The sequence below is a fragment of the Populus trichocarpa genome, chromosome 1 (genome assembly GCF_000002775.5).
Source record: "Populus trichocarpa isolate Nisqually-1 chromosome 1, P.trichocarpa_v4.1, whole genome shotgun sequence".
NCBI lineage: Eukaryota > Viridiplantae > Streptophyta > Magnoliopsida > Malpighiales > Salicaceae > Populus > Populus trichocarpa.
In genome coordinates this window covers 2,385,439-2,400,238 of record NC_037285.2, presented here as the reverse complement: position 1 = coordinate 2,400,238, position 14,800 = coordinate 2,385,439, and the positions used below count along the sequence as shown (strand labels likewise).

The window sequence follows — 14,800 nt, the reverse complement described above, 5'->3', positions numbered from 1 at the left end:
GTTATCATAATATTAAATTAAAATATTCCATCAACTAATCCAAATCTTACAAAATAATGAACCCAATTCATATATATATATACACTTACAAACACCAGTAACTATGAACATATCAATTTGATGGTGAATACAGAAAATATAGGTAGCACCATCTGTTAACATATGATATGGATAGCATGATTTTATTTTTTGTTGCTGCAAAAAATACCGTAATGCTATTTGCTTGTTTATGTTCATGCTATACATATTGAGCATGCCTCGTTGTTAACAGCTTTTTCTTTGTTTTCTGAGTATATGTCAGCAGCGTGGAAGAAAAAAAAATTGTGTTTCTACAGTTCAAGAAACTGAACTAGTTTAATTAGCCAAAGAAACACTGCTCACACTTGTAGTAGAAGGCTCAGGTTCATACTGAGATTGAACCTGTATTTCAGAAACTTCTGGTGCGGATTGAATCTGTTTCTTGGAAAAATCTGGTGTGGAGCTTTCTGCATGTATGGATTCTGTTAGGCTTGGCACTGCAGCTTGGATAATTTCTGCTGGCTTAAATTTGTTGATGTAGTAACTGAGAGATGGCCATGGCCCATTGTATTCGGCTGTTGTTATGTCAGATGGGCTCTTACCAACAAGAAGAAGAAGAAATGAACTAATTGCACTTTCTGCTACATAAACTGCAGGCTGGAAATATTAGAAGTTATTACATTAATACAACTCCACACCAGAAAGAAGCGTGGTGAGGAAAATCAAAATGAAATAGAGAGAGATGATGGGCAGAGACCATAACAACTTATGATGAAGAGAAACTGATAATAGTCTTCCTAATGCAAAACAATGAGCAATCCAGAATCAAGAATCCTGCCCCTGGGACATTTACTGATGCATGCAAACAACAGCACGAATATCCTTCACTCGCCATATATACGCCATATGGATGTATATCCACCAAAAACAATGAAAAAGAAATACTGCAGTGCACTCTATTCTGTTCTTGGGAACATAGACACAGAAACTTAACTCTTCACTTCAGTTGCTACATCATACAGAAGGACAATTGAATGCAATGCAGTTTTACAATCACTCTCAATTCACGGAAGATGTATTTCGAGCACATTATAGTATCAATGATGGCTTTGGGATTGGTTTTTGGCATGAACCAACCCCTATCTCCTGCCACATCTAGAGACAGTATGTTTCATTGAAAATCCATATTTAACTATTATGAAACATAAGGAGAACCTACTTTGAGAGGAAGCGAGAGGTAACTAATATCAGGACTTCTGGACTATAGTACAAGCAACACAACTCAGAGGATGGGCAATCCTTAATTCCCAGCTAAACTTTTCCATGGATATTTATCAGCTCTCAAATGTAATAAAATCACAACAGTGGATCGCTTCAAGGATGAAAACTGATTCATTTGAAAAACTGTTGATACATATTACATAGAGTTAATTCATCACCGCTGGAACATTACCATTTTCATAGCTAATTGAGGCACACTCATGGTTTCAACCTTTGGATTATTCAAGTTTCATTAGAATTGATCCTAGACAATTAATATGGTTAACAGCAATACGTTTAATATGCTATGTCAAGAGCAGCAGCAACTGCTCGGAGTGTTTCCTTTCTGTATACAGTAACAAACTTGAAAGAAGACAGATTATAGGAAAACATCAAGATAACTAGCCTCAACAGAATAGATATCTGTCTGCCCTGCAGTATCTTTCTCAACATACCCTGTCCAACCACGAGCCCGCGGTGGGAATGTCCCGACGACTTTGGTTTTCTCCCCAGCCAACCACTCCAAACTCACCATCCCAACCTACTTCACAACAAGCAAGACATCATTTCTCTTTCATATAGCAATGCTGTACGCTTACAAGCCTTAATGCACAAATACATCTTAGGGCTATAAACCTATAACTGTTAATCAGCCATTCCAAAAATATAAAAAATAAAATAAACCAGCTAGACTCTCTTTTCAACTAAATTATAAAATCAATAAATAAAGTAAATTATTTGAAGAAATTAACAAAACTATAATCTCCAAAGATAGGATTTTACAATCAAATAATGCGTCCACAACTTAAGCTTTGAATTTTTTTTCCATTACAAAGTCATTACAAGAAGAGAAAAGGAATCCTTTTATCTTGGCTTTAGTATCTTGCCACCGATTTTCAATCAACAAACCATAAAAAATTCCACATCCCAAGATCCTGAAGTCCGTCAAAGTGAGATTTTTCCCCTTTTCTTGCGTTATGAAATCATATAATTCAAGAAGAGCAAACAAACAAAAAGTCTCCAGACATGACAATATACACAATCTAACTTCTTGACATAGCCTATAGACTCTTGAGTTAACAAGACTGAGTTAGCATAAGAATATAAGATAAGATAGCCAACAACAGTTATAATTCTTGTGAACTGACCTCTTTTTCTGGGGCACATTCTTCAGTATTACAGTCAGAGTCATCAGAGGAAGCTCTGATAGTGAAAAGCTTCAAGTTTCTCTTACTTCCATATGTGTATTTCTTGAAAAGTCTTTTCGAAGTGAGTGTGCAAGTGTTTGCTGATAACATTGCCTGTGAGGCACAAGTCACTTCCTTTTTATCAAATTGAAGGATACCAGGTTAAAGGGTCAGCAGATATGACCTCAAAAAGAACAACACTAGTTGGTACTCAGTGCTCAGGAACTTGTGGCTCTCGGGGTCTTGAAGGGGTTTCAGGGCTGGAGTTGAGTGAGAGAAATGAGAGACAGGGAGAGAGATTTTGGTGGGGGTGTAAGAGATGTTCATGGGGATGGGTCTTTTGTGGTGGACTTTGATTGGTTACCTGGAACATGTTCTTTCTGGGGTTGGATTCTCTAAAGATGCATACGCTAAGATTATTATTTTTTTGCTTTTGTAGTGGCTATTGGTTAATGGCTTGAGTTGAAAAACAAAGGCATTCTTTTTGCTAAAATCCATTAAACCAGATACTCAAAACTTAATTTTGATTGGTTGGGTCTCAGTCAGTTCAACCATGTTTTTTAAGTTAATCCATAGTTATTACAACTGATGTAACCTAGCAAGCCAACTCAATCACCGATTTCGAGTTTCATTTTAAGTCGTGATTAAACTTGATCTAATCTAGCAGGTCAATCTGATTACTTATTTTGAGTTTCATTTCGAGCCATTTTGAATATTAACTCGGCAACATGTAAATAATCTAGAGTTAATCATTGTCTTATTGGTATAAACAAATACAGATGATACACGATCAGATCAATCATATCATGACAAATAGAAGGTTAAGATTTTGGAGACAATATTTTGGAGACAAATAGAAGGTTAAGTATATAATAATCCAAGTTCGGATGATTTACTTAACTGAGAAAAGATTTAGCATGTAAGAATTTATCCTAAAATACTCAAAAAAATAATAATAAAGAAAATCGACACCTGCATGCCACTGAGAGGACACTTCAATATTGAACGGAAATTCCAATGCAAGCTGCAATACAATCTTTTAAAATTACAATCAACAGCTTAAAAAAACTCCCAAAGAACAGGGCAAGGCTCTGCCTGCTAATGCTAAGCGACCTTAACGAAGACATGAAGATTTTCCTTTCATTTTATCATCCCTAAAGATTAATCAATGATGGAATTGCTTTATTTTACCCTATTCCATCCCTTCACTGCAACCTCCCTCTCCATGGCTGTCCATTTCCTTGAGCTGGTACAATCAGATGCTGTAGGAAGTAGCAAGAAAGACTATTTCCTTGTCAAACTGAACTGTTTCTTCAACTTCTTGAACAGACCAGATTGTTTCGAGGGTGTCTTGTGTTTAAATTTCCTGTGCCCGCCAAAAAACTCTCGTAAATGCAGATACAAATGCCCGTGATGCCAGCCATGAGAGGCGGGAGTGTTAATCGTTGATGTAAGATGAGGAAATAAACGAACCTTTCCACTGATATTACCTTGCTACGCATAATCATTGCTTCTATTTTGCAGAAAAGGGACTTTTTGAGAGGATGAGGCAGAGCCACAATTTTCCTTGTCTTCAACTTTCTTGATCTCTTCTTGGGCCTTCCCCCAAATCACTGCATAAAATCCTATGGCTATTACAGCAGCTCCAATCACACTGCAATGGCAGAAAAGATAGATGATTTCAAACTAAAAAACCCAGCTAATCATAAATATAATCCAAGATCAAAAGGGCTTCACATTCCAAGATCCAGAGCATCCCCAAAGCAGATGACACTTGCTGCAGCTGCGATGACAATCCCCAAGGGTGCAAATATAGCAACAAACACAGGACCTGTCTTGTGTACACACCATGCTGTAACACCAATTTCGAATGCATTGCCCAAGATTCCCTGCTTGTTAAAAATGTTAACTCACTGTTTGCATATTGTAACAATATTAAGCTAAGATTTGAAGTCTAAAGAAGCTGGAATCCAAGATGGGTTTTCTTTACATACCGAGAAGAGAACAGCAATCAATCTTATATTAGAGTTTAAGCTCCAAGCAGAGGGGTCCCTTTCCATGACCACAGAAACTATTGAAGACAATATGGTCGAAAAGAAGAAGTGAAAAAAGACCACAATCAACTTTGCTGAGTACTTTTTAAGGATCAATGCCTGGAACATGAAATATATATGAGAAATTAGAATTTATTGATTTTTTCTTGAACTTTTAACTGGCTTCTTTTATCTTCATTGGGGTTTGTTAAATTTCACCTGTACTATAAGCCATGAAGAAGCCGTGGCACAGTCAACTGCCATGAGCAATCCTCCAAGAACCCAATTTGACTGTTGCAAGAGAACCTGATGAGATGACTTTGTAACAGAGGGTAGTGCCTTCAGAAGTAGGGGACCCTTGTAGCAAGTAACAATAAAAGCCCCTCCAATTGATACTATGGTTCCCATAGATTTAGCTAGGGTGCTGTAACTTTTCCAGTCAACATTTTCCATCCTGAAACAACCCAGCAAAAGCATTTTAGCCCTATCCTTTACAGTGCTTGACGCGGAGTATAGCGTGGTTAAAATTAGAGGTCTGAAGCACTAAAATTATACATACAAGTTGTTGAAAAATTACTAGAAAACTATAGTATTTTATTAAAAGTATAAATAATAATGTTTTTCTTAAAATAAACTAGATATTTCTATTCATTTATATTTAAATTAAAATCATTTATAATAAATGATTTCTACTAAAACCCTTTATAGAAAAAAAATTACTAATTAATAGAATCTATTTAGCATTAGAATTCCTAAATAATAAAACATTAATTAACTTGAAGTTCTAATCTAAATAGGAAAAGAATTCAAATACAACTAGGAAAATAAATGCAATCTTGCACAATAACTTCCAAGCTTTATTTGAATACTTTCTTGATTTTTTATTATCATAAAATTTTAATCTAATAGAAAACAAGGCTTTTAAAATCTTTTTTTATAATTTTAGCTCAATCCAACGGTCGTATTAAAGTAATATTTGATTTATCAAACTGCAGTTTGAACTCTTATTAAACTCCTCAAAACCTGAAAATCTTAACTATTAATGAAATAATGCGATGAACATTATTATGTCAAGAATATGAAAAACATTTCCCCACGTCATTCCCCTCAACTTCCAAAAAACTCACCCTCGAATTATCTATCAAGAATTAAACTCTTCCACTTCAAGTGAATAAATATTTCGAATATAGCATTGTGTCCAACATTTTCAAAAAGTAGCTTGTATTGGTGAACTTCAAAATTTAATTTATGATATGTGCATGCTAAAGAAAACTCCATATTTAATTTTATACCTTCTGATTCTATAAAATTCACTTGTAGTTCCTTCACATATTTTTTTTCTTCAAACTTGACCTCATCATTATCTATAACTTCCAGTACTTCAACCTTTGAATATAAAAACACTTTAAGATAATCTTAGAAAATAGTTTTAGGATAATTGTTAAAAATTATCATGTCTTTTGTGTCTTTGTTTGTAAGATTTTTATCCATGACTAAAATTTATCGTTTGCCATTAGTTTTTCCAACTTAACACGTCAAAGGACTAAAACAGTTTGTAAGCAACCTCTTTGATAACATTATCTTCAACATGGTTAAATAACTTTGAAATTTTGCTTTCACCAAACTCCTCCATGTTTTTCCTCCTTGCTTTTCGAGAAGGTTGAACATAAAACAAATAATAATAATTTATTTACATATCTATCTAATATTAAATATTTTCATAATCATCTTGTATAAACTCTAATATTAATTATTATCTCAAATCTTACTAAGATGAAATTAAAAGCATACCACTACGAGTTCTAAAGTCTAGAGATTCAAACCATCATTCTCTAGCACCACAAGAAAGCTTGTGTATGATAAAAAAACCTCGTTAAAATAAAAGTAAGCTTTCAACTTTGTCAACTACTTAATAAATTTTTTCTTCGAAAATCTCTCGTCATAAAAAGAAATCTCATCAAATTTAGGAATAGTTATGGGCTTTTACCTGCCTCAAGGTAAGTCTCCAAGCATATTCTTCTCTTCTTTACAATTCTTATTTGTGTTTGCACCAAACAATCTAGTCTCTTCTCCACAGCATACCGATGGACGTGGCATATAATGTGGTTAAAGCTAGGGCTCTAAAACCCTAAAGTTATTAAAAATAGTATCTTCAGAATCTTCTATTAAAATCTTAGCTCGAGATTATACTATATCTTTAACTCTTATTAAACTTTTCATAACCTAGCAATCTTAATCATTAAATAATACAGTGAACATTTATTATGCATGGAAAAAATCTCCTCACGTCAGTACTGCTTATCTAATTCACAAATCTTTGAGAAAGATTTTGAGCTAAAAAACAGAAGGAAAACAATCAAATCAACCAGCAAAGAAGTACATATAACCTGAAAATAATGGCAAGTATGAAGGTAAGACCAGGGACAAGGTTTAGCATAGCAGTGCCAAGTGTAGGAGAGCTGAGGTTAATGCCAGCATAACAAAAGCTCTGTCCCAAGCAACTGCGAAAAACTAGGGCAAATCAAACCCAGAAAAAGAAAACGCAAGAAAGCTATAGAGTCAGAGGTCAATTCTAAAGAGAAGTGCAAACCCAAAAAGACCAAGCAAGAAGAATCCAGAGACAATTGACAGGGTGAGTGGAGGCCTCTCTGATGATCTGCCAAATAAAAGAGAAGAATAACAGAGTTATGTCAGATGTACATGATTCCTTCACGGCGTGGGTGCTGAGAGATGGGGAAGAGAACCTGTGAAAGAGAAAAGAAGAAGGGAGGAGGATGAGGCAGGCAATGGCATTAGAGTAGAGGACAAAGACGAAACTACTCATGCCATTTGACATGGCTGCTTTGCCTAATATCATACGCCCAGCTTGTGCACACTCTGCCATTACCATCCCCACAATTGGCAGGACTGCAACTATCCTCGCCATCTTCACTCTCTTTGTTTCTTAATTATCTGCTCTGTTGCGAGATTCAAAGTTGAAAATTCAGACCCTGAAACTAGCACGAGACACTATTATGGGTGTTATGGCATGCGATAGTTGGTTTTGGTTGGTGGGAGCGTTATTTGCTTCTATTTGAATCTTTGGCTAGTTGCTTCTACCGTGACCATAGTTATTAGAGCCCGACGACAGGAGGCGACATGACAAGAATCGGGTCACTTCGGTTGAACCATTCTTTCTTATTTTTTTTTTTAAAAAAAATATCTAAAATAATATTGCTTTTTTAAAAAAAAAAATCTAGTTTTGGTTGTTGGCAGCGTTATTTACTTCTATTAATTGAATCTCTGATAGTTGCTTCTACCGTGACCATAGTTATTAGATGCTCAACTAGGAGTTGACCGGACTTAGGCTATGGTCTCTTGGGTTGAACCAATTCTTTTTTAAAAATATAATCTGAACAGACGTTTTTTTAAAAAAATAAAATTTAGGTTTTTCTACTGATCTAAGCTCTCGCTAAACCCCAAATCAATATATTAACATGTCAGCCTAAGCAAGGTATTATAGCTTATCAAACCTAGGGGGGTTGACTTGGCTAAAATATCGGATCCTGGATTAATTAAGAAAAAAAAAATTAAGGTTTTAATATTTTATTTTAAAAAATTAAGAAATAATTTATGTAAAAATAGGTAATACATGTTGTAACTAATAAAATTTAAAAAATTATTTTAAAAGATTTTTTATCCCACGTTGAAAATATATTATCTTTTTCCATTTAAAATGAAGTATTTAAACTAAAATGATTTCTTATTCTACATTGAAAAAACATAATTTTTTGTGTGAATATAGAGTATATATACTGATGGGCTTCTAATTTCACATTGAAAAAATAAAAGTTTCTTCTAATGTTTATATAGTGAACTTTGATATGAGTTAGTAACCAACAAGAAAATGGTAGCAGGCTCGCACGTATAAGATAAATTAGTAATTTTGTATATCAGGCCCTAAAATCATAATAACCTCATAAAAAGTAAGTCAAAATAAATTATAATGTTCAATATCCAATAAACTCAATGTTAAATAATGAAATTAAAAAAAAAAATTCATTTGATAAAAGGACAAAAAAATGACTTGTTAAAGAATGAAATTGGAAAAAAAATTCATTTAAAAAAAAAAAACTCAAGTCAACCCGGGTTAATCTATTAAACCATGACCTGGATCATAAGACCGAGATAACCCAATAAAAAATAAATTGAAACAAATTATAAAATTAAATTTTCAATTAACTCAATGTTGAAAAATAAAATTGAAAAAAAATTCAATTAAAAAAATTCAACCCAACATGAAAAGGAATTCTCGTATTTTAAAAATTTAAGATTGAATTAATCACCTTCATGATTTTGAGATAACATTCCGAGGTAAGGAAACTATAATTTTGAATTATTTTCAGCATATTAATATTAAAAAAAAAATTTAAAAAAATAGTTTTTTAATATATTTTAAAATAAAAAAACAATCACAATTCCAAAGAACATGAATAAAACAAACCATTCTATAGTTATCATAAAAACCATCCATCCTATGATATAGATAATATCAAGTTTACGTTACTAGCAGTGCTATCAAAACAAAACTTCGGAATTGTGCTTTTTCTTATTTTATTATTACCCATGTGTGAACAAGAGGAAACCACGAATCCATTGTTCATTCACTGCAATAATGTTTATATTGAGGAAGTGATCTTCCTGCCATCCACTGCCGGGCTTCTGCTGGCTAGAAGATTGGTTTGTCTCGGATGAGGGCAGGAGAGGTGTATTTGAGACATCGCGCCTGTTTCTGTAATAACACCGTGGCCATTCCTGGAAGTTTTCGTACACCGACGACTGCCTCTCATTTTTCTGAAACCACCTTAGTCCACAGCCATTTTACGTTTTCTTTTGTATCAAACCAACTCCACTGCAAGTCTAGGAAATCAGGGTGTTTCTGTTCGGACCAAAAGAAATTAAAGGCTAGGACATGGATCTCAATTTAGCATATCCAGCCATCCGGGAAAGAAACCAGAGCTCTCAAACCAAGACCCAAATCACACCTCCTTACTACCTTGAAGATAAAAAGGATGATGCCGTGCAGCTGTCCGGGCAAAGTCTTGATTGATTGCAGGCAGTGTCAAGACATAATCAGTTTCCTGGTCCAGCAACTGGGGTGGAGTTAGGTGTTCAATTACACTCCTTCACTGACAGAAAGAATAAATACAACCATTCTCTCCTGATCCAACATACCATACCACCATATTTGACAACATAGTAGAAGTACCGATCAAAGATGAAAATATTCTTAAGATGACACACCAAAAGACTATAACACAATCTAGAGTTGTCAGTTCCTGTACACAACTAAATGTATGTGATACAGTACGGAGCGAGTAGCAATTAGATAGTATAATTACCATCAGTCAAAGCTACATCAGGGGTGGTTCCTGAAGAACCCAATAAAGCAGGCTTCCTTAAACAGTACTGTTCAAACCTCTGCCTTGCATATTCCATGTAGTCAAAGTCAATTTCGTTGACATGTTCCTGTAAAATTAAAAACAGTTTCAGAGGACATCGGCGGTGAATATACAGAATGCATGTGTACAATTCCCAGAATTTCTGAATGGCATGCACTGTATGCAGCATAAGCAATGCGGTTAAAACTAAAATCTAATTCCTGTACATAGATCAGAAAGCATACCGATATTATCCCCCATAATCCCCAAAAAAGATGGCTCGCAAGCTTATACTTCTCAACATTTTCGAGCAGCTGCTCCAATTCAATGTCACTAGGTAGACCACCTACATCAAAAACCAATGGTTTGACAAACCAGTGATAATAAAACAATTTTTAATTTGAGGTTTTTAGATGAGTTTCAGTTGACACGCAATGCTCAGTCATGACTGCTTGATTTTATACAAATGAATCCACTTTTGACCTCCACTAAGAGTGAGAAATTAAGAATTCAATAAATCATAAATGAAATATTCTTAGGAGATGTAGAGTTTCTTGATATACGACATGCAAATGCAATTTCAGTTCTCATTGATGAAGATTACCAAGCAATAACAGATTTATTTTCTGAACTTGTTTAGAACGACATTTTCAACAACTAATCTATTTGTATCTCACATGACATCCCTGAAGTTAAAAAAGCTAACAGTGGGAGAACAAAAAAAAATGGTAATCATGGTAAAAGATTAATACCTGAGGAACTCAGATATAAGTGAAGAAATCTTTGACGCTCCTCCAAACCTATTGTCAGGCTCAGAGATCAAGAAAATGCCTTGACAATAAAGGAAAATGAAAGCAAAGAAACATTAAGGACATTAGTGTAAGGTCACGCACCAGGGTATTTACTATAGTCCAAAATATGGGGTGTATCTGTATGATAGTCAGCAGTCATCTCACAGAAGTGGTTTGCTATATCAAAAGCAATAGGGTTGTAACTTGCATACTCATAGTCCTGGGAGGATAACATATATTATAATTTCTATATTATCTCAATCTATATATATATATATATATATATAAACTTTATTAATAGACTAGAAAAAATGTAAAAGGGATGATAACATCTTGAATCCGCTAATAATTACGTACAACCATTGATGTCCCAGTGCAACAAAGAACAAGTTAAGCCCAAGTCAACTTCCATCCATAAACAGTCTTAAATACATGATGACTTCACAATTCACAAACTTTTGATCTATCATCCAGAAGTTGGAGGAAGAAGGATAACCTAAGCATCTAGGTCATTTGAAATCTCTTTAAATTCATTTTACTACGCATTAAGAAGATTAAGTTTGCAATGCATTAAAAGAAGAAAGTCACACTTTAGCACATAGAAAGCACACAGAGAAAGCATCAAGAACAGCTACAGGATCAAAGGATAGGAATAATACACATCAAAACCAGAAATCTACAGCAAAAGGGAAAAGTAAGAATACCCAAAAGATCTTATTCTTTATATAGAATGCCATCAGGTAACATATTCATAAAAAGCTTTATCTATCAAATAAAAAGAGAACTTACAATTATAGTTATTGATCTTGTCTCTTCATCAATCATTATGTTGCCATATTGTAAATCATTATGGCAAAACCCTATACTTTGATCTCCTGAGAGTTCCTTCTCAATTAAGGAAATTTCATCCTCAATGGAATCCAAGCGAAAGTCTTTAGCTTCTTCTGGAGTACACAAACTCTTAGCTGTTTTGAGCCAATTTCTGAAGAAACAACAGAGAAAATAACTAATTGCAGCTATTAAAAGCAAAGAATATATAAAGAGGGTGACATATGCAACCTTCATTTTTCCTTTATAACAAAAAAGGAGTTAGAAAAGAAAATAAAAGAAAACAACCGCAATCTGTGCCACAGAGAGACATCCTTTGGACCTGGCATCTCAAGACCATGAAACTCCTTCATTTTAGCTGCTATAAGAGCAGATATATCTGGATCATGCAGATCAGAGGCTGATAGTGTCTGAAATTCATATGGAAATGTAGGAAATGTTTGGTTAAGGAGGGGAAAAGTTATGATCGAACACATTAACTTCTGATTTATAGAAATTAGAAAGAAAAGGCAAACTATGGTTTATTAACCAGCACTTGTTCCTCCTGTTTTTCCTGGTAGAAGATACACGATTTCAATAATTAATTTAACATGTCTGTATTTGAGCAGTAGACACCAACACAATACTTTCCAAACATTAGAAATATTAGAAGTGCAAATTGAAGTTCAATAAACTATCAAAAAACACTAATAATAAAATTGAAGTTGTATTAGATTCCTTTAAGACCGATCATTTGATTAACTCAACTGCCAATCTCTTAAATCAAGACAATTTTATAAAACAACATGCATTCAAGATTCATGGTAGCAAAGATACAGAAAGAGGTGAACGTCAAAGTACCCGTGCATGGATGAACTCTTCAATCCGTCCATTTGAGAACCGCCCAAGTAAACGAGGTCCCTGCCCTTGCTTCGACATGAACTCAAACGTAAGAATCTCAGTGTCTCGATCAAAAAACACCTCCACTCCTTCACCATAGATCCTGACTACAACCTTACGCGACATATTCTGTGTCTTTGTCGGCCACTTTATTTGGAAAACCTCATTGGTCATTGCACCCTTTAAAGGGATCACCTGCAATGAATTTGCATCATCAATATCTTCCCACTTGGATGCCAACGATTTCAACATCTCCTTTGCCTCTCCTGGTATCCTATATTCTTTATTGTTTACAGGATTTTCTACAGGACCCATTGCCAAAAATCTCCACGCAAAAGACCCTAACTAAATAAAAACCACTCCAGCAAACCAAATTTATTAACGGGAAAACGTCTGATCTGAAAACACAAAGAAAGAAACAACCCAAATTACCAAGGGCAATTAACTTCCTTTTCAAGACCCATGCTCATGAAATCATCCCCACCAGACATATAATGTATAAAACATTATTAACATAAAAAATAAAAATAAAAAAAACAACAAAAGAGGATAAACTTTTCAATCAGACTTCTCTTTACACATGCACGAGCCAACAGCACACGAATTCAAGAAAATTTGTGCAGGAATTCAAGAAACAAAAAAAAAAGATGGCAATAATTCATAACAAGCAAAATTGGAAGATCCTATCTTAAATTCAAGAATATTGATCCAAATTAAACTTTAAAAACCAAATTGAGAAGGCATAAAAAATGACGTTTTTTCAAGTCAAACGTTACTTTGAAGCGCGGCATGACCTCCTAGACAAACGCACTTACTCTCTGTTGATGCACAAGCTGCAGACTAGAAAAACAAATACAAAATTCCATGTTTAAGCCTATAAACAATTATAATTACCAGGTTTTCAACAGATTATATTCTCTTCTTTACAACCAGAAAATCAATGTTTCAATCAACCTGTCTTTAAAATCATTAATCAATCAATTAAACCCTCTTTTCAGTAATCTAATCGTTGCTACACCATACTATAATTCGTGCAAAGATTGTTTAACAGATAATTAAAAAAATAGCAAATCAACTAAAACAGAATTCACCTTTTAATCGATTATTTTTCTTTCTATGGTAAGTTGTTGCATACGAACTGTAGACAATCGCAATGGAGAGAACCAGAGAGGAAGAAAAATGATGTGTTTCGTGCTCTAATATTTCAGTTATAAATAAATCAGTAGAATTGAGCAGAATTGCGGAAGAATTACAGGGGAGGGAGGGATAATGGTTTATAAAATATAAAAAGAAAATGTTTAAGGGAAGATTGAATTTGAGCCATTGGATTATTTCGAGTCCCGAGAGTTCAACCAGGGGACTGTTTTGGATTCTACTTTTTTATATCAAGAATATTTTTTAAGGTTTTTTTTTATATATACATTATATAAAAAATATTTTTTTTAATATATTTTTAATTAAAAAATAGGATTAAGTAAATAATAAATATAGGAAATGTACTATAGCCCTCTTATATATTTTTATTTATCATTACAGTATAAATAATAACAATAATAATAGTAGTAATAATAATTATTATGATATTGATTGTAAAAATATTAATAAAAATATTTTTATTATTACTAATAATAATAAAATTAACAATAATTATGGTGATAATTATAGTAATCGTAGTAGTAATAATAATAATAATGGTCGTAATCATAATAGCAATAATGATAATATTACTTATTAATAACAGTAGTTATAGTAATCTTGATTTTTATTTTTAAAAATATTATTTTTAAAAAAAATTATATTATTAGAATTTTTTTTTATTTCAATATTTTTTTAATATTTAATGTTTTGGGAAATGAACTTTGTAATTTTTTTTAAATTATGTACTTTAAGTTTAATGACTCGGATCATAAGTTTAAAAAACTTAACACATTTAAAAAAAATTATAATTTTTTTATTTCTAATCAGATTATTTTATACACATAATTTAGACTGTAAATTTAACGAGATATTCTATATTAGCTTAGCTTTAATTAATATTTTTACATATTTATTATAAATAGTTTTTTATATCTATTTTTTCTATATAAATATTAATTTTTGTTTTAAAAAATATCCAATCCGACAGCACAGGAGGCTAGAATACTCTAAAACATACATGTTTAGCTAAAGGCAACCGACATTGAAATAATTAATCTTACGAATCACTAACATGCCATGACCCTAACTCAAACGGCATTCCTGTCACATGATTAGTCAATTTTTATTTTTATTTTTTTATAGATTTTAATAAATAAAAATAATCTTAAAAACAAAATAATTCTGCAAATATTTTAGAACTATAAAATTTAAACTTGGTAATCAGTCAACCTTAAAATAGCATAAAT

General features: G+C 33.0%; 3 protein-coding genes across 7 annotated transcripts; all 3 read right to left on the bottom strand.

Moving 5' to 3' along the window:
- Positions 1-163: 163 nt before the first annotated feature.
- LOC7455799 (protein MAINTENANCE OF PSII UNDER HIGH LIGHT 1) lies at positions 164-2,886 on the bottom strand. Of its 3 annotated transcripts, none has more exons than XM_024581419.2 (3): positions 2,427-2,886; positions 1,734-1,822; positions 164-675 (listed from the first exon to the last, which is right to left on the bottom strand). In XM_024581419.2, the coding sequence occupies exons 1-3, from the start codon at positions 2,443-2,445 to the stop codon at positions 355-357; spliced, it is 429 nt and encodes a 142-aa protein (XP_024437187.1). In that variant the 5' UTR covers positions 2,446-2,886; the 3' UTR covers positions 164-354. The 3 variants fall into 3 exon arrangements, with proteins under 3 accessions (XP_024437187.1, XP_024437191.1, XP_024437179.1); XM_024581423.2 differs by having other exon boundaries at positions 1,734-1,819; XM_024581411.2 differs by lacking the exon at positions 1,734-1,822.
- Positions 2,887-3,466: 580 nt separating this feature from the next.
- Positions 3,467-7,585, bottom strand: LOC7455800 (WAT1-related protein At3g28050). 2 transcript variants are annotated; one of them, XM_024600731.2, is made up of 8 exons: positions 7,243-7,585; positions 7,089-7,154; positions 6,886-6,999; positions 4,718-4,952; positions 4,460-4,618; positions 4,203-4,354; positions 3,939-4,119; positions 3,467-3,831 (listed from the first exon to the last, which is right to left on the bottom strand). In XM_024600731.2, exons 1-7 carry the CDS (start codon positions 7,422-7,424, stop codon positions 3,960-3,962), a joined length of 1,068 nt encoding a protein of 355 aa, XP_024456499.2. In that variant the 5' UTR covers positions 7,425-7,585; the 3' UTR covers positions 3,467-3,831; positions 3,939-3,959. The 2 variants fall into 2 exon arrangements, with proteins under 2 accessions (XP_024456499.2, XP_002299184.2); XM_002299148.3 differs by having other exon boundaries at positions 3,956-4,119.
- A 1,478-nt stretch (positions 7,586-9,063) lies between these two features.
- LOC7455801 (probable choline kinase 2) lies at positions 9,064-13,746 on the bottom strand. 2 transcript variants are annotated; one of them, XM_024593888.2, is made up of 9 exons: positions 13,508-13,746; positions 12,378-12,814; positions 11,826-11,947; positions 11,499-11,691; positions 10,812-10,929; positions 10,671-10,718; positions 10,164-10,264; positions 9,880-10,006; positions 9,064-9,630 (listed from the first exon to the last, which is right to left on the bottom strand). In XM_024593888.2, exons 2-9 carry the CDS (start codon positions 12,729-12,731, stop codon positions 9,611-9,613), a joined length of 1,083 nt encoding a protein of 360 aa, XP_024449656.1. In that variant the 5' UTR covers positions 12,732-12,814; positions 13,508-13,746; the 3' UTR covers positions 9,064-9,610. The 2 variants fall into 2 exon arrangements, with proteins under 2 accessions (XP_024449656.1, XP_052305916.1); XM_052449956.1 differs by having other exon boundaries at positions 9,064-10,006; positions 12,378-12,611; positions 13,508-13,744.
- Between the last annotated feature and the right edge of the window lie 1,054 nt (positions 13,747-14,800).